The sequence below is a fragment of the Scyliorhinus torazame genome, chromosome 3, assembly GCF_047496885.1.
Source record: "Scyliorhinus torazame isolate Kashiwa2021f chromosome 3, sScyTor2.1, whole genome shotgun sequence".
In the NCBI taxonomy this organism is placed as follows: Eukaryota; Metazoa; Chordata; class Chondrichthyes; order Carcharhiniformes; family Scyliorhinidae; genus Scyliorhinus; species Scyliorhinus torazame.
In genome coordinates this window covers 204282925-204302700 of record NC_092709.1, presented here as the reverse complement: position 1 = coordinate 204302700, position 19776 = coordinate 204282925, and the positions used below count along the sequence as shown (strand labels likewise).

Here is a 19776-nt window from a genome sequence, read left to right as displayed (position 1 = left end):
CCCACAGCAGAAGGGAAAGCTCAAGCAGTAGCAGTACAGAACGAGGTACCAGGCGGGAGAGGGGATGCAGTTTATCAAGATCTCGGAACATGAGTAAGACTACGAATACTATTAGGAGTAGAAGCCCACATGCACGTGAGATTTTGGTGGCTTCCAATAAATTAGATGAAAAAGTTATCAAAGATGCCAAACAGCAAGAACTGCATAGTTGGAATGAATTTGAGGTATACACGGAAGTACCTGGACAGGGGACAAAGAGCTCTATCCCACAGATGGATTTGCATGGAAAAGGTTCTTCCGGATGGAACTTATAAGGCAAAGGCCAGGCTTGTGGCAAGGGGATTTGAAGAAAACTTAGAAGATCAGGATTTAAGGGTAGATTCACCTACAGCAGGAAAGGTTATATTAAAGATCTTCTTTGCTCTATTAACCGCAAAGGCATGGGAATGCAAATTTATAGATATAAAAGCTGCCTTTTTGCAGGGGCATCAGCTCCAGAGAGACATTTTTCTTCATCCTCCTAAAGAGGCAGCTAACACAGAAGGGGTACTCTGGAAGTTGAACAAATGTGTATATGGATTAAATGATGCATCTAGAGTCTGGTATTTTTCGGTAAGGTCAGTTTTGTTAAAGTTAGGCTGTTGCCAGTTGAAAGCAGATCTGGCAATGTTTTACTGGCACTATAAAGGAAATCTTTCTGGCATCTTTATGATGCATGTCGATGATTTTTTATGGGGTGGGACTAGTGATTTCGAAGCTATTGTAATCTCTGGTTTGAGGAAAGAATTCAGGGTTGGAAGTCAGGCTTCCGGTGCATTTAAATATATTGGACTGGAAATCGGACAGACTAAGGTAGGGGCAACTTTATGTCCGCAATCCTATTTGGAAAGCTTCAGCCCAATAGCAATTAGTCGTGGCCGGGTTTCACAAAAAGATGCAATGGTTTCAAAGATGTGAAAAGAGCAACTGCAAAGTTTAGTTGGGCAACTGAATTGGTTAGGTAGGCAGACTAGACCGGACGTGAGTTTTGATGTCTTAGAGTTGAGTCCAAAAATGAATGATCCCAAAGTGGAAGAGATAATAAGAGCAAATAAAGCGTTGGCCAAACTCAAAATGTGTTTTGAGGTTCCTGATTTTAGGTGACCATCGGTACTTGAAACTCATAGTTTATAGTGATGTGTCCTATGCAAATTTATGTGATGGGGCTTCAAGTGCAGGAGGTTTAATAATTTTCCTTTTGGGGAACAATGGTAAATGTTGCCCTCTTGTGTGGGAAAATAAGGAGAGTGGTCAAAAGCACTTTGGCTGCTGAGACGTTGAGCCTTGTAGAGGCGGTGGATATGGCCTTTTATATATCTCCGATATTGACAAAAATTTTGGGATTTGGCTGTCTATTGACTGTCACATTGACAATAAATCCCTGTGGAAAAATGTGCACTCTACAAAAAGTGTCAACGAAAAAAGGTTAAGGATAGACATCGCAAGATTGAATCAGATGTTGGACAGGGGAAATAGCAAAAATTAAATGGGTCGACAGTAGCTACCAATTGTCAGACTGTTTTACAAAAAGAGGGGCTAGTTCACAGAAACTTTTGGATATTGTTAATGAAGGGCACTTTTTTTTCCCCAAAAAAAGGAAATAAAGAAGGGGGGGAAATTGCGGGTGTTTTTGAGTTTCTTGTAATTTTGTTTTCACCTAATAATTTTTTTTTCTCCAAGGAAGGGGAGACTGTTAAGTAATGGGTTGAGACATTCCAATTAGTTGTCTCATTGATGTTAAGTATCCAATAATTGACACTGATATGTAAAGGGGCTTCAGGTGACCTTTGTGTCTGGTGATGTGCAGATAGAGTTTTGTGCAGAGTCTGTTAAAGTGAAATAAAGGTGTTTGTGAAAAGGAGCCGTACCTTTGACTCTTTATACAACAGCAGCTAAACATCTAACAATGTAGAATCTGTAAAATCCCTTCAGTGCGGAAGGAGGCCATTTGGTCCATTGAGTCTGCACTGACCTGAAAGAGCACCTCGCCTAATCCCGCTCTCCCACCCTAATCCCCATATCCCCGCCTAACCTGCACACTTTTGGACTGTAGGAGGAAACTGAGGCACCTGGAGGAAACCCACATAGGCATGGGGAGAATGTGCAAACTTCAGTCACCTAAGGCTGGAATCTAATCGGGGCCACTGCTGCTGTAAGGCAGCAGTGAATGCCACTGTGGGTAATTGGCAGAAGCAATTTAACACCAGTGCAAAGTAATACCCTTCAGTAGGAAAAATGAAGAGACCACCATAGGGTACCATTCTAAAGGGGCTACAAGAACAGAAAGATCGGAAGCGTGTGCGCATAAATCATCAAGGGTGATGGGAAAGGTTGAGAAAGCGGTTAAAAAGGCACGTGGGATCCTGAACTTTATAAGCAGATGATGTGGCGATGCCGGCGTTGGACTGGGGTGAGCACAGTAAGAAGTCTTACAACACCAGGTTTTATAAGCAGAAGCATTGAGTACAGAAATAAGGAAATTATGATGGACCTTTATAAAACATTGGTTCAGCCTCAACGGGAGTAATGTGATAATTTGGGGTTCCACACTTAGAAAGGATGTGAAGGCTTTAAGGAAGGTGCAGTAAAGATATATAAGAATAGTTCTGGAGATGAGGGGCTTCAGTTATGTGGATAATTTGGACAAACTGGGGGTTTTCTCCTTCGATGCGGGTTCCAAACAGAGAAGATAGAGAGAAACTGTTCCCTTTGGCAGAGGGGGTGAGAACCAGAGGACACAATTTGAAGTGATTGGGAAAATCAAAGGTGACATGAGATGAAGGTTTTTTACACAGCAAGTTATGATCTGGATTGCTTGCTTGAAAGGGTGGCAGAGGCAGATTAAATGGGTTTTCAAAAGAGAATTGGAGGAGTACCTGAAGGGGGGGGGGGGGTAACATTGCAAAGCTATGGGGAAAGGGAGTGGGTCTAGCTAAATTGTTGTCACAGAGAATTGACACAGATTAAAAAGGTTAAATGGTTTCATTTTATACTGTCACTATTCTACGATTCTATGGATGTCTTTCACTTTAATGTCTATTTTAAGTTGGGGCAACCATGATCTGTTTCCTAGTGGAGCAGCTTCTAAGCTATTATGCCTGTATTTCGGTATTATTTGGGTAATGCTACTCGGGACCTACTGCAAGACGAAAGTAAAAGAAAGCCACTGATTTTGGTAGTATTGCCTCTTCTGATTTGTGAACGTTTGCTGTGCTGTACGAGGAGTGCTTGATGCTAACATAACAAAATGTTAAGATTCTTCTGTCACAAATATTTTGAGTGTAAAATGTTCCATCCCCTGTGTTTCTTTATTTGATTGCTTTGAATGTTTTACATGTGAAGTATTTTATTGTTAAGCTATTCCACAAGGTCAAATTTATTTCTTGAAATAGTGTTTCAGAGTTGTGTAGATTCTATATGCTTTGTAATTTCAGGTTTGGTTTGAGCAACAAATTTGAATCAGAATTCCCTTCATCGTTAACAGGAAAGGTAAATCATTCATTTCTCTCCTTGAATATAGTTTCCTGGTGATGGGGCTAGAACTTGCAACTGAACAATTTTCAAAGCTAGAATTATTTAAAGTACATTAAATGTGCTAAGTTTCTTTGGAAGCAAAAGCCTGTTAAAAATGTGTGCAATAGATGCAGGACTTGGAAGTAAGCCATTCGCACGTTGAGCCTGCTCTGTCATTCACTAAGATCATGGCTGATCTGGTTGTGATCTCAACTCCACTTTCCTGTTTGCCCCCAAACCCCTTGATTTGTGTGACTAGCAAAAATCTATCTATCTCATCCTGGAATAGGTAATAACCCAGCCTCCAGTGCTTCCCAGGGAAGAGAATTTCACAGACTAACCACCTAAGAGAGAATATTTCTCATCTCCATCTTAAAAGGGGACGTCTTATTTTTAAATGTGTCCCCTTGTTCTAGTCTCGCCTACATGGAAGAATACAAATACATGTCAAATTCCTACCAAATTTAATATGTTTCAATAAGATCACTTATCATTCTTCTAAATTCCAATGGGTATAGGCCTAACTTTCGTCATAAGATCAGCCCTTCACCCCAGAAATAAGACCAGTGAGCCTTCCTTGAACCCGCTGTAAAGCAATTATATCCTTTTGAAAAAAATAAGACACAATTTCTGTAAGCAGTCTCATCAAGGTCCAGTTACAATAAAGCTACCCGATTCCATTCGCTTTGCAATAAGCACTGGCAGCACATTTATCTTCCTAATCATTTGCTGCGCCTGCATACAAACTTATTGTGATTCATGTTCTTTAAGCTCCCTAATAGCCCGAGAGAAATAAAAGAGCAGATATGTCGGCAAATTTCAGCAAAAAAATGGAGTAGTGATAGGGGATTTTGACTTCCCCCAATATTTTTTTTAAAAATAAATAAATTTAGAGTACCCAATTCATTTTTTCTAATTAAGGGGCAATTTAGTGTGGCCAATCCACCTAGCCTGCGCATCTTTTTTGGGTTGTGGGGGCGAAACCCACGCAAACACTGGGAGAATGTGCAAACTCCACACGGACAGTGACCCAGGGCCGGGATTCGAACCTGGGTCCTCAGTGCCGTAGTCCCAGTACTAACCACTGCGCCACATGCTGTCCTGAATTAGACATATTTTTGATCGACAAGGAAGTGGAAGAGGATCATTGGGGGTGGAGGGGGGAAGCAGGCAGGAGAGTGGAGCTAAGGTGACAATTCAATCAGCCTTGATCTAATATTAATAATCTTTATTGTCACAAGTAGGCTTACATTAACACTCCACACGGACAGTGACCCAGGGCCGGGATCGAACCCGGGACCTCGGCGCCGTGAGGCAGCAGTGCGAACCACTGCGCCACCATGCTACCCTCCCAAAACCATGTTGACTTTGCCTGGTCCCATTATGATTTTCTAAGTATCCTGCTATAACCTTTTAAATGGATTCCAACAATTTCCCTGTGACTGATGCCAGGCTAAGTGGTGTAGTTTCCTGCTTTCTGCCTCCTTCCTTTTGAACAGGAGGGTTGCATTTGCTATTTTCCAGTCTGCTGGCACCCTTCTAGAATCTAAGGATTTGGGAAGATTAAAACCAATGCATGTACTATCTCTGCAGCTGTTTATTAAGATCGTAGGATATAGGCCACTATCAGCCTTTAGGTCTAATAGTTTTCTCAGCACCCTTTTCTGGTGTTTGTGATTGTTTTAGGACCAGCCCTTTCACCTCTTGATTTTCAAGTATCTTTGGTCAGACACACAGCACCTGCCATTTTCTTGCTTTCCATTAATTCCTCAGACTCTTCTCTAGAGGCCCAACATTTGCTTTAGCTACTATTTTCCTATTTAATTACTTCTGGAATCTCTCATTATCTGATCTGTTTTTATATTACTAGCGATATTTCTCTCATGCTCTGCTTTCTCTCTCTTTTTGTGGGGATTTCTTTACTGGTTGATGTGTCCAATCTTCTGACCTACCACTCACCTTCGCAGAATTGTATAGTGTTTCAATTGGATACAATCCTTAACTACCTCATTTAGCCACAGATGATGCATCCTTCTCAAATAGTATTTCTTTCTCACTGGAATCAATCTTTGAGAGCTATTAAATATCTCCTTAAAAGTTACACACTGCATCTCTCCTGTCCTAACTTTTAACCTAGCTTCCCAGTTCACTTTAACCATATCTACCCGTGTACCCTTATAATTAGTTTTATTTAGATCTTTGACCCACACTGCTCACTTTTCAAACTGAACCTTCCATGATATCGTGTTCACTGTTGCCTGGAGGCTCCTTTACCATTAGGTTATTAATTAATCCTTCTTATTACACTTTTTCCCCCCAATTCAGGGCAGTTTAGCATGGCCAATTCACCTATCTAGCACATTGTTTTGGATTGTGGGGGCGAGACCCACGCAGACATGGTGAGAATGTGCAAACTCCATACAGACAGTGACCCGGGGTCAGGATTGAACCCGGGTCCTCGGCACTGAGGCAGCAGTGCTAACCACTGTACCACCATGCTGCCCCCTTCCTCCTTATTGTGCATTACCAAATCTAGAATAGCCTGATTTCTGATTGGCTTCAGAGCATATTGCTCGAGGAGATTTTCCCAAATACAATCTATGAATTAATTTTCTTGGCTTCCTTTGCACAATCTATATGGAAATTAAAGTCGCCCATGATTACTTTTCCTACACACCCCATTATTCCTTCCTGTATACTCTGTCCCAAGAGTGTTAAGGATCTTATAAGCACTTCCCAAAAGCAACCTCTTACCTTTCCTGTTTCTTATCTCTACCCAAACTGATTTGACATCTTGCTCTTTTGAGCAAAGGTTTCCAGTGTTGATGTCATTCTTAATTCAGAGCTGCCCTTTTCTCCTTTTCCTGGCTTCCTGCCATTCCAAAGTGTAAAATGTATCTTTAACATTAGTTAGTGCCTTTAACATCATTTGGTCAAACACCATGAAACAGCTTACACCAGTACAAGAATCATACCTTCTAGGCTAGCAGAATAAAGATATGGATGATCATTGCCATTTTTATGGTAATTGATAACCTTATTTTATATATGCTGTAATTGTTTTGTGGCTATCACAGGTTATGCTTCAGCATTTGCTGCTTTAATTTAAACATTGGTGTGGTAGCCTTGGGTGATTGATTTTCTCTCTGTTCCTGGGCACTGACACTAATACTCAACATATAGGTGCATGAATCTTGTGGCAAAATAAATTAAACACGTACAGCAATTTCGCAATTACATTGTTGATACATAGTTGGCCAATATCTTGAAAATCCTAAAACTCGAGTTTTCTTTATTCATTATCTTTTTTACCCTTTTTCTTTGCAACTGTAACTTTAAAAAATATTGTTGTATACATTAGTTTATACATTCCGTGGGTACCACTGAATTTAGCAGTTATGTTTAAAGAGGGCCACACGGTGGCAGAGTGGTTAGCACTGCTGCCTCACAGCACCAGAGACCCAGGTTCGATTCCGACCTCCGGTGACTGTCTGTGTGGAGATTGCACATTCTTCCAGTGTCTGCATGTATTTCCTCTGGGTATTCCGGTTTCCTCCCACAGTCCAAATATGTGCACATTAGGTGGATTAGCCTACTAAATCGCCCCTAGGTCGGGTTATGGGGATAGGATGGGGGATTGGGCCGAGGTAGGGTGCTCTTTCAGAGGGTCGGTGCAGATCGATGTGCCAAATAGCCTCTTGCACTGGAGGGATTCTATGAAGAAGGATGAGAAAAGCATTGGGCTTTATTCAAATGTGTGAAGAATTTGCAACAAGGTAGATTAATTAATGGCACAGATTGATCTAACAGGCATTATGCCATTACAGTGATGTAGTTGCCTGGTGACCAAGTCGAGGAACTAAACATTTCCAGTACAGGTACTTGATTCTTTGAAAAGGCAGCCGAAATGGAGGGATTGCCCAGATAATAATGGATGCCATAAGAACCATAGTGAGAAAAGATCTTGGCTTGCAAGAGAAAGAAGTAGAATCCGTACAGGTGGAGATGATGAATAACAAGGGTCAGAAACACGGAGTAGTTTATAGCCCCTCCCCCCAACACTGGCAACACTGTTGGGCAGTATTAATAAATAAAAGGAGATTATAAATAAAACAACACAATAATTGTGGGGACTTTAATCTTCCTGCAGATAACGGAAGTAGTTTGGAGGATGCATTTGAGACCATTTGAGAACATTATGATGTGGAAACGACCAGTTAAGAGTCTTTCAGATCGTTTTGTGTACTGAGACAGGATTATTTGATAATCCGAGATCATTTGGAAGAGTGATCATGTGACAGAATTTCATGTTGAGTTTGATAGTGACACACAACAGTGTGAAACTAGAGCATGAACTTAAAGCTATTTACATAGCTGAGATGCATTGGGGAATTGAATTAAAAGGTATGGTGATAGATTAGCAATGGTGAACATTTTAAAGAAATATTTCTCAATTCTCAACTAATCAAAGGACAAGCAAAAAATGTTTTTCTTTATTTAAAAATAAATTTAGAGTACCCAATAATGTCTTTTCCAACTGGGGCAATTTAGCACGGCCAATTCACCTAACCTGCGCATCTTTGGGTTGTGGGACTGAAACCGGCGCAGACACTGGGAGAATGTGCGCACACCACACGAACAGAAAAAATTCGCAAAGACGTTAGTTCGAAGACGATATTTTATATATAACCACAAAATTCAACAAAATCTCAAAATTCAGTACAGTACAGAGTGATCATTATTCCACATTTTAAGACCATCAAATATTCATACAATTGGTTCAGATTGTAATCACTGGTCAGCATCTCCCTTCACGCAGTCAATGTCAGGATAAAAAGATACCAAAAAGATCAGGGGATTTGAGGATAATAGGGTACCAAGATAAAGCTATGAACTCATGGTCCAATGGTGCACGATTCCCTCCATAAGATAAAGCTACACATTTGAAACCAAACTCGGCCTCCCAAGACCTCCAGGTAATGAAATGGTGCCCAAGCAAAAGGGGACAATAGGATACTGACTTCAGTACAAGACATGGCTTGGCGGTGTACACTTTCATATGCAGGAGCCACACACCATGCCAAGACCCGCTGCACAAAAGACCTCGCTCCTCTCCAACTAAATTGAATGCACCGCTCGGGCCCTGCCGAGACTGGAAAACTTGCTCCACTGAGGAAACCCCACCGATAAGGAGAAGAAAAATCAAGACACTCCTCAACGGGGTGTCTCGGGAGGGGTTACGACCCTTCCCTTCCCCGACATGAAAAGGGCGACCTTCGAAAACGAAATATAACAAATTTGAGCCTGTACCAGCACCTTGCCTACCAAGATAATGAAAGAGAATCCCAGAGAGAGAGGAACAACCGGATTAGCCAGGAAACGTCAAACAAGGTCTAACAACATACACTTCGTAAAAAGGCTACCAAGGATAGAACAGCATAACCTCTTAAGAAATAGGACACTGCCTCCCCAGGGGAGCCCAAGCCTCAAGAAGGATGAGCCTGGAAGTGCCTTGACAAGACAACATGGAGGAGGGCACTTCACTCTTCCATCCAGCCTGATCTCCAACCAAAGAAAGACTCGAACAATGCTGAACCAAATCACTCCGACTCCGGCCCTGCAGCCAAAAAGATACTACCTCCCCAGCGGAACCATATCTCGAGAAGGAGAGCAGACCAGGAGACCCCAAAATGAGACAACTCGGGGAAGCATCACCCACTCCACCACCCAACATATCTTCCACCCGACCCGGGTAAACGAGGCAACTACTGCCCTAACCTACTCAATCAAGTAACCACTGCTGCTACCTGTGCAACCAAGTAAATATAGAACACCAACCCAAGAAAGGCTAGATATCTAAGGATTAACTGACCTCGCCCAGGCATGTACCAATACATATTTCCCCCTGCTCCCAACAATTCTAGAGATGCCAACCACAAATCTAAACTCCAAACCTACCCCCTGAAATGAACAGTCGACCACATATCTGTGCCATCCAAAAGGTGTCCTGTTTCCGCCTCATTAACATTGCCCAACTCTGCTCCACACCTCAGCTCATATATGCTGCTGAAATGCTCTTCCATGCCTTTGTTAACTCCAGACTGGACTATTCAAGCACATTGCCAGTGAGCCCCTGGTGCTTTACCCTCAATAAATTGAGGTCCTCCCATGCTCTACCCATTTTCCAACTTGCATCAAGTTTCATTCCCTGTGCTAACTGATCTACATTGGTTTCTGTTTAAAAATGCTTCGGTTTTTAGGGGCAGCATGGCGCAATGGTTAGCACTGCTGCCTCGCGGCACCGAGGTCCCAGGTTCGATCCCAGCTCTGGGTCACTGTCCGTGTGGAGTTTGCACATTCTCCCCGTGATTGCGTGGGTTTCGCCCCCACACCCAAAGATGTGCAGAGTAGGTGGATTGGCCATATCTTTTTATTAAAACAGTAAAAAAATATATACAAGGCCAAATGGTACAAACATTAATTTTGTGTTGGAGAAACGGGGTACCCTCTCCTCAGTACCAACGTATGGAGAAGAGGGGGGAGGATACGCTGATTATTTAAACAGTTCACAACACAGTTGTACTAAAAAATAAATGGTACATGCACTAAACCTGTGGATTGGCCACACTAAATTGCCCCTTAATTGGAAAAAAATAATTGCGTTCTCTAAATTTTAAAAAATGCTTCGATTTTTAAAATCCCTCCTCTCCCTATCTCTATCATCTCCTCCAGCCCGACACCACTTTGAGATGATCTGTACTCCTCCAATTCTGCCACTTGAGCAATCCTGATTTTATTTGCTCCACAACTGGTGGCTGTGCCTTGGTCCTGAGCTCTGGAATTCCTCCCTAAATCTCTTTACCTTTCTATCCTCTTTTCCTTCTTTAAGATACTCCTTGAAACATATCTGTTTGGCCAAGTCTTTGATTATCTACCAGGATATAGCTTTGTGTCAGATGTTGTTAGATAACACTCATGAAGTGTCTTGGAATGTTCACTCTTAACAATGCTATATATACAGAAAAGACCTGGCAGCATCTGTGGAGAGGAACAGAAATTAATATTTTCAGTCTAAATGACTCTGGTCATGACAAGGGTCACTTAGACTCGAAATGTTAACTCTGTTTCTCTCCACAGGTGTTGCCAGACCTGCCGAGTTAATCCAGCATTTTCTGTTTTGATTTCAGATTGCCATCATCCACAGTATTTTACTTCTACATAAATGTTCCTGTTGCGCTACAATCCTCCCAAGAATTTTGCACTCCTCCAACTGGGTGCATCCTCTCCAGCCTTGGTGGCTATGTCTTCAGTTGCATATCTACGCCAAATGCTCTAGAATAATGTTTTTAAAACTTCTCCCCACCGCTGTCCCCTCCTTTTTGAAAATATTCTCTAAAAGCCCCCTCTTTGATCCAAGTTTTAGTCCCCTGACTCCTAATATTTCCTCCACCGCTTGACATCTATTTTTGTCTGATTGACCTCTGTGAAGTGCCTTGAGTTGCGTTTTTTCAGCACTAGAGGTGCTATATAAATGCAGGTTTTTGTAATAACAGGATTAATAGTTGGTTTGAATAAACTGATTCTCCAAGCTGCTGACAGTAGTAAATATTGTTGGAGTGTGATAAAAATGTCTCCTTATCTCCTTTAATCTGTGTTTTACTTTAGGTTTTAGAGTTGAGAATGCATTTCACAGCAGTAATCGTATTTCTGCCATTTGAACAACCATATTACTCTTAAGTGTTTCAGCATTGCAGAATGTTTCAGCATTGCAGAATGTTAGCTAAAAGCTTGCAAAACTATCTAACTCAGGAAGCTGGTCATTTTCCTGAACTTGCCAGGTGCCCAAGTGTTAAAAATGAACATGTATAATACAATAATTGCTACCATTTGTAGTACTTTGAATCAGTCCATTATGTTTTCAACTGTTTTGCTTGAACAGGTTGCACCAGAGGAATTCAAGGCCAGCATTAGCCGGGTTAACAGCTGTTTAAAGAAGAATCTTCCTGTCAACGTGCGGTGGTTGCTCTGTGGCTGCTTGTGCTGTTGTTGTACCTTGGGCTGCAGCATGTGGCCAGTAATCTGTCTCAGTAAAAGAGTAAGTCTGTTTTTTAAAGTCTTTAATGTCTTCAACGCACTTGATCAATGTTAGATTTTATGCCACACCCACGGTGAAGAATGTTAGCTATTGAATGGAATTGGTTTTCATGATTCAACATCAAGTACTCCCAAACCAGTTTTAGCATGATAAAATGCAGAGAACAGCTCCCTGTAATCTACTCCAACTATTTGCCTCAATCTAAATTTGAAAGAACATTTCCACTTCTGTCAGTGTGACATTTTTTATAGTTAATTATCCTGTATGAAATTGTCAATTTGTATTATTTATTGCTAATTTGAGTGTAGTTGTGTGGCCCATTCCCACCAGGGACTGGGTTGAAGCTATCTAAATTAATTTCACACATTCCATATGGAAAGTGGAAACGGTTTAATCTTACTATTCTGGACTAATTCAAATTTTGATTAGTGTTTTTGGAGGACAAAATAATTTATAACTGTATTTTGGTAACCATGGAGACCTTTTTCTCATCCTGTTCCAAATCAGGATTAGTTTTGCAAAATACTTTTGTTCTTGAAAAGTGTGGTAACTGGAGACCACAAAGAAGGTAGTCGACTGCATTGTTATGAGAAGGAGCTTCTTTATGTAAATAGATAACAAAGTTTAACAATAACGGTAATAACTATGAAAACAGGAGCTCTAATAAAACAGATTTTGCTTGCAAAACACTCTTACAGGCTGCAAAATGCCCCACCCCCACCCTGGGAATGCTCTCACATGCTCAGAACCTGTATCTTATCGTTCTAATCTTTAAAAATGTAATTCTTAGACTATGTATCTTCTTTTTTTTCCTTTTCGTTTCATGTACTTAATGATCTGTTGAGCTGCTCGCAGAAAAATACTTTTCACTGTACCTCGGTACACGTGACAATAAACAAATCCAATCCATCCCTGCCACTGAACCAGAAGCTCCAGGTTGAAGTCCCACCCCTAAACCTGATGGTCACGAAAGGTAACACGGCCAAACATGTTGATGATCAACCAATAGATTCTTCCTATACGCCTATGGCAGGCAGTAAGAGTGGGAGGGTTTTCTAGTCAGCCATCTACAGAAGGCTACAATAAACCAAGGCAGTACCTTGCTAAGCATAACCATGGACCAGCACAAGTCTATGGTCACCAGTGTGCTTTCTGGGCACGTTACCTGGAGGGTGAGAGAGAGATATCAACGCTTAGAATTAAGCTGCATTTACTATATAAATCAGTTTCCAATCACCGAATTAAGACCTGATCAATTTTGAAAATGATTGACTTTTGGTGAAATCTGGTGTTGGACGTAATTATGGATGAAGTTGATTTGATGAGGATACTCTTGTTAACCTATGTACGTTTTACGGTTGAGCTTTGAAAAAAGGCATACAGATATACTAAAATTGAAAACTATCGGAATATATTTTAAACTAATGTTAGTGTTCATTAGGCAACGTCACTAAAGCAATTAAAGCAAACTCTATGTGCAATGTTTTGCTCTGAAATGTTCATTGATTGTAGTTTGAACTGTACAGTAATTTAAAAAAAAAAAAGCTTAAGAGTACCCAATTATTTTTTTTTTCAATTAAGGGGCAATTTAGTGTGATCAATTCACCTACCCTGCACATTTTTTTGGGTTGTTGGAGTGAGATCGACGCAGACACAGGGAGAATATGCCAACTCCACATGGACAGTGACCCCGGGGCTGGAATCGACCCAGAGTTCTCGGTGCCATGAGGCAGCAGCGCTAACCACTGCGCCACCGTGCCGCCCGTTGAACTGCGCAGTAATATACGTATACAGAATCCGTGTGCAAACAAACTGATTGATGTTAACAATAGCTCTAGTGCTTTGATGTTTACTTTGAGCAAGTGTAGTGACAGTGTAACACAGCATTGCTGCCTTACACCTCAGCAACTGAATATCTTAGCTTACAATTGTACAGTAAATTCAAAATACTCGAATGTTAAATTATCAGATTTTTTTCAATACTGGTGTAAAGTAAATGGCCGCGATTCTACGAAAAAATTTCTTAAGTGTGGTAGCGAGTGGAAATTGCCACAAGCATCTTGGCGCTTGGCCCAGCGAGGCCAGCAATGCAATTCAACATTAATTGGTCCACTTAACGAGTCCCCATTGGCTTCTTGCTGCAAATGAAGGTTCGCCTGGACCACGCTCGCCAGCCCCCCACTAAAGAGGTTGAGCGGTATTTAAGCTGCACTTGCTCAGCCAACTCTCAATAATGGCGCCAAGGAGACCAGCCTTAAGATTCGGGGATGCAGATCTGGGGTGGCTGCTAGACGCTATGGAGGCCAGGAGGGATGCCCTGTTCCCCCAAGGGTCCCGGAGAGCGAGCCACAGAGCAGCCAGTGCTTCCTAGGATGAGGTGGCGGCAGCTTGTGAGCTTGGGGAGTGTGGCCAGGAGGACTGGCCTCCAGTGCCGTGAAATGAAATGAAATGAAAATCGCTTATTGTCACAAGTAGGCTTCAATTAAGTTACTGTGAAAAGCCCCTAGTCGCCACATTCCGGCGCCTCTTCGGGGAGGCTGGTACGGGAATTGAACCGTGCTGCTGGCCTGCCATGGTCTGCTTTAAAAGCCAGCGATTTAGCCCAGTGTGCTGAACCAGCCTTGAGAAGGTCTACACAGGGCAGCACGAGTGAGTAGACACCAACATCCGTCCCCCACCACTGTGAACCACGTGTGTGGCTATCGATGCCCCCTCTTTGTCTCGTCAGGAAAACCTCTCCCATAATCACCGGGAGAGGGCCAGACTGGCTGAGGGGTGCCGTAGTTAAGAATCCTCACCTCCTTGAAGGTGAGTGTCATGGAGGTGACTGGGATGGCCGAGAACAGGATGGTCACTAATGCGGAGGTTGGGGGACGCCACTGAGGCGAGGAACCGCCAGGCTCCACACGGAGGAGCCGGCAAATGTGAGTAGTAATTGCCTTACTGATTGACCCTTCCCTCTCACTGACCACATGTCCATTCTCCCGCAGTTCCTCCAGCCGACGTTGCCGGCCAATCCCGGGCGGTACCCTCTCCTGACTCCCAGGAGAACACATTGGAGGAGAGCTCCGAGGTTGCAACCGTTATAGTCGCGGCACAACTGTCATCCCCACCCTCCACCAGCGCAGATACACACACCTCGGTGGGACATGTTAGTGGACAGGCTTCTGGGCATAATCTGGTGAGCACCACACAGCTGCTGATGCACATCAGATGGAGGCAGGAACCCCCAGGCAAGACAGCAGTCGGAGGGCTGCTGGATCCCAGGACCCAGTTGGGTCCCAGCCTGATGCTGTGGCATAGAGGTACTCTGAGCTGATTGAGATGATAGGGTGCAGGTGTGACATTCCGAGGGAGATATCAGCATCACTCCAGCAGATCCATAGCCGCTTGGAGGAGTCCCAGAGGCTATGGAGGCAGGAGCTGGCGTCGGCAATGCGTGGCTCGGAGGACAACATTGCTAGGGTGGCGATCGCAGTAAAGGGCCTGGTGCACGACGTCGGCACTATTAGTGAATGTGTCCAAGGCGTTGCGCAGTTGGTGACAGCCATGGCTGAGGGTCACGGCAGAATGTCCGACTCGCTGGGGGATGTCACCCAGTACCAGGCCGACCTTGATGAAGTTCTGCAGGACATGTCCCGCTCTCATATTGGAATGGACGATGAGTCCTGCAGAGCATGGCCCAATCACTGAGGAGCATTTCCGAGGGCATCGACACAATGGTGCAGACATTGGGGAACCACCAGGGCTGGCAGAGCCAGATGATGCATGGACAGCCGGGGCTCGAACCAGCTGCCTCTCCGTCCCATGGTGAACCCCAGGGCCCTATGGACACCGAACTGGAGCTGTCCCGTCCCGTCCCATGGAGTGGCAACAGTGGCCACCAGCTCCCCCGAGTTCCACCCCTCTGATGAGACCGCGTCTCGAAGTTAGCACGCGGGACAGGGCGGCACGGCTGTGTATGTGCCACCGACAAGTGAGCCGGGGCCTCCGGCCCCAGAACCCCCGAGGACACACGCTAGGGGCATGGAAGGCACACTGGGCAAGGCTCCACCTCCGATGTGCATTCTGGGGCGACACCGAGACATCGTGGTAGAGCTAGGAGGGCCAAGCACGTTGAGGATCATTGAGGGCACCGGGGGAAGGGAGGAGGGGATGGGACGGGGGGGGGGGGGGGGGGCGGGGGGGGGGAACAGACGGACGGCTCCACTGGGAGAGTGGGGGATTGTAAAACACATTAACACCTTTGTGCACAGCCATTATGACGCCTCTGTCACTTTCTTCCGCAATGCAGGCTGACCTCTGAACCCGTGGCCCATCTCTCCCTTCCCGTGGCACTCACCACCCTCCGGCCATGGACATGTCCCTGGAGCTGAGTCCCATCCCCTGGGTGTTTGGTTGTTGGCTGCTGTCTGTCTGGTGTTGCCTTGCACAGTGTCCATGCATCAAGGTGTGATTGAGATTCTAGGCAATGACTCCCAAATGCTACATGGCCCGCCCACTCACGGGAACCCACTTGGGTTGTGTGAAATGCTCATTTAACCACGATTGCCAATTTCCAATTAGCAATAACCATAGTAATTATTTATTGTCACAAGCAGGCTTACATTAACACTGCAATGAAGTTACTGTGAAAAGCCCCTAGTCACCACACTCCGACACCTGTTCGGGTACACCTGGAGAATTCAGAATGTCCGAATTACTTAACAGCACGTCTTTCGGAACTTGTGGAAGGAAACCAGAGCACCTGGAGGAAACCCACGCAGACACGGGGAGAATGTGTAGACTCCGCACAGACTGTGACCCAAGCCGGGAATCGAACCTGGGACTCTGGCGCTGTGACGAACAGTGCTAACCACTTGCCACCGTGCTGCCCAGTAGCCTTCAGCCTTCAGCCAGAGACCTCTGCAGTCGGTGGAGGTTATGGGTAGTTGGTGGGGTAGACGTGCAGGAACAAGGGTTGCCCCTGGAATGGGTAAATGATCCTGGGATGGCATGGTGGTGCTGCGAGTGGTTGCCCCCCCCCCCCCCCCCCCCCCCCCCCCAGTTGCTACCCAGCGCCTCCTATGGCGGCCCATCCTTGCCGCGGGTACCCCATTCTCAGCCGAGAGTCCCCCATCCACCTGTCATGTACTGGGATGGCAATTCCAGCTCCCCCGGGCTCTTTGCCTGTGAGCAAAGATGGTTACTTACCTCCTCGGCTCCCCGCAGAAGCCCTTGTGCCACGTTCCCGTTTTAAAAAGGAGTACTAATTGGTGCTAGCGTGACCACTTGCTGGGGAGGCCGCTGAATGACAGAAGGCCGTTGGATACGGGGTGGCTCCCGTTAATTGTATGGACATTGGGCAGAAGTGGTGATAAATGGTTTCGTGACTCGCTACGGTGAGATCCCGATTTCACCGACGGGTGCAGCCAGTTATATCACAAACTGTTTGGTGCCTGGCGCGGTTTTTGTTTTTGGCCTCTCCTACTCACAGGCATTGTTTCACTTGAGCGAGAGCGTAACGAGGCCAGAAGATCGCGCCCAATGTATAAGATTAGCCAGTATTCAAAATTAAATTGTAAGTGTAAAAATTATTTTTTAAGAAAGTTGTTTTTTCCCCCCAAATGTTTAGTTGACATATTTGACTCAGCTAGTGTGGCGATTTGGGAGAAATCTTTTGCAAATTTCTGGCCCTGTCTTGACAGATGGGTTTTGTTGGTGGGTTGTGCAATGTTTCAGATGGGATATTTGGAGGTTTAGGTTTGCCCACATCCACACCTTTTGGGGGTTAAAGCTCACCTCCGAGTTAAAATTAACTTGTTTTGTTCCCAGACTGATCTTTGGACTTGATAATATGGGTGTGAGCTGCCGTGACCATGTGGGTGTGAGCTGCTGTGAAGCTTTTTTGGCAAGGTGCCCAGCAAGGTTTCAGTAGTTTAAAATAGCCTGTATATTATGACATTAGAATCTCAACCCCTGTTTCAGTAACAAAGCAAGGTGAGAGCAGGAAATAAAGCATTTGGGTAAGGACCGTGTGAAAATTGACATAACTCCAAAAGTTCAATTCTATCTTTTTTCGTAAATTCTGCAGACTGCTTTGTCTATGAAATGTGTTAAGTCATTTGTAACCAGTTGTACCATCATAGTGAAACTAATTGAACAATTTTATTACCTGCAATATGAAGCAGCTCTGGCATATCACTGCATTGATTGTTGCACTGCAGGAGCTCCTGAGGGCAAGGTTCTAGGCTGAATAATCTTCAGCTGCTTCATCAGTGACTTTTCCTCTATTATAAGACCTTTAGAAGTGCAAGGGAACTTCCAAGTATTTCCAAAAAGCATTTGATTAAAAGCCACATTAAAGGTTACTACAAGACAATGGCTTATGGTATTGGTGATGATTTCTTAGCATGGTACATGATTGTGTGATGACAGAGGCAGTATAAATGGATCATTTTCAGGTTGGCAAACTTATCTAGTGGATTGCCACATGCATCTGTGCTGGGGTGTATTGTACCCAAATTTGCTGCTAATACAAAGATAGGACGGCAAGTATGTTAAGAGGAGGATACAAAGAGCCTTTAAAATAAAGGACATAAATGGGTTAAGTGAGTTGGCAAACACCTGACTGAGTATAATGTGGGAAAATGTGAAGTTGTCTACTTTGGCAAGAGGAATAGAAAAGTAGAATATTATTTAAATGATGAGACACTGGAGCATGCTGCAGTACAGAGGAACCTGGGTGTCCTTGTACATGAATCATAAAGTAGCATGCAGGTACAGCAAGTAATTTGGAAGGCAGATAGAATGATATCCTTTTTTGCAAGGAGGATGGAGTGTAAAAGTAGGGAAGTCTTGCTATGACTGCAGGGCAATGGTGAGCCCACACCTAGAGTACGATATGCATTTTGGTCTCTACTTAAGAAGGGACAGACATGCATTGGAAACAGTTCAGAGAAAGATCACACTGACTCCTGAATGGTGGGTCCTCAGTGCCGCAGAGGCAGCAGTGCTAACCACTGCACCACCGTGCTGCCGTATCGTGAGGGAATCTAGATCATGGGGCATTGTTTAAACATAAGGGGTCTCCCATTAAAGACGGTGCTGAGGAATTTATTTTCTCAGAGGGTTGGGGGGGGGGGGGGGGGGGAAGAAACGAAGAGACTTAATTCCTCCAGAAATCCTTTAGCATAACACCATACTGTCTTCCTGAGCTATGTAGGTTCCCAAACCAATCTGCAATGCAAAGCCATCAGGGCTCAAATAACTTCTCATTCCTTTTTCAGAAAACAATTTGCCACGTAACCCCAGTTCAACTTGAATAATTTATGATTTTTTTTTACTGATTTGGCGTTCGGATGGGAGTTTGAGGATGCAAAACTTGCATACACAACTTATTCTAAACCAGGCGCTGGTTTAGCACACCGGGCTAAAGAGCTGGCTTTTAAAGCAGACCAAGGCAGGCCAGCAGCACGGTTCAATTCCCGTACCAGCCTCCCCGAACAGGCGCTGGAATGTGGCGACTCGGGGCTTTTCACAGTAACTTCATTTGAAGCCTACTTGTGACAATAAGCGATTTTCATTTTCATTTCATTTTAGAACTAGGAACTGTTCAGTTCTGACTAAGAGTCTATGGACTTGAAACATTAACTGTTTCTCTCCTGATAGATACTGGCAGACCTGCCAAGTTTTCCAAAGTCCTCTGTTTTTGTTTCAGATTCCAGTATTTTGCTTATTTTGGAGAATAACCAATTGTTTTGCAAATATTTGACCCGATGAGCTGTTTGGGGCACCGTTAATACTGCCATTTCCACTTCGGTAATATCACCCGACATTGCCCCTTGCTCAAATGCTGCTAAAACCCTCATTCTTGCTTTTGTTCCCCTCTAGGCATGACTGTTCCTGAACATTCTCGGCAGATTTCCCACATTCTCCACTCCAAACTTGAGATTGTCTAAAACTTGGCTGCCCCTTTCTTAGCTCTCACCAATTACCTGTGGTCAGTGACCTACGTTGGCACCCGGTTAAGCAGCGTCTTGAGTTTAAGATTCTCATCTTAGCTTTCAAATCCAGGAATGGCTTCACCCCTCCCTGTCTGTAATCTCCCCAAACCTCCCAAGATATCTGCACTTGTCAAATTCTAGCCT

The 19776-nt window shown here is 44.1% G+C and overlaps 1 protein-coding gene across 2 annotated transcripts in view; it reads left to right on the top strand.

Annotated features, from left to right (window-relative positions):
• The window catches only part of LOC140408906 (cysteine-rich hydrophobic domain-containing protein 2), a 107574-nt gene that overhangs the window by 49079 nt on the left and 38719 nt on the right, over positions 1–19776 (top strand). Inside the window, exons 2-4 of one of the 2 annotated variants that reach the window (XM_072496774.1) lie at positions 3474–3528; positions 11492–11647; positions 13229–14166. In XM_072496774.1, coding sequence (XP_072352875.1) covers positions 3474–3528; positions 11492–11647; positions 13229–13375 — 358 coding nt within the window. In that variant the 3' untranslated portion in view covers positions 13376–14166. Of the gene's footprint in view, positions 1–3473; positions 3529–11491; positions 11648–13228; positions 14167–19776 lie in introns of those variants that run through there. The other variant, XM_072496773.1, reaches the window with a different exon arrangement.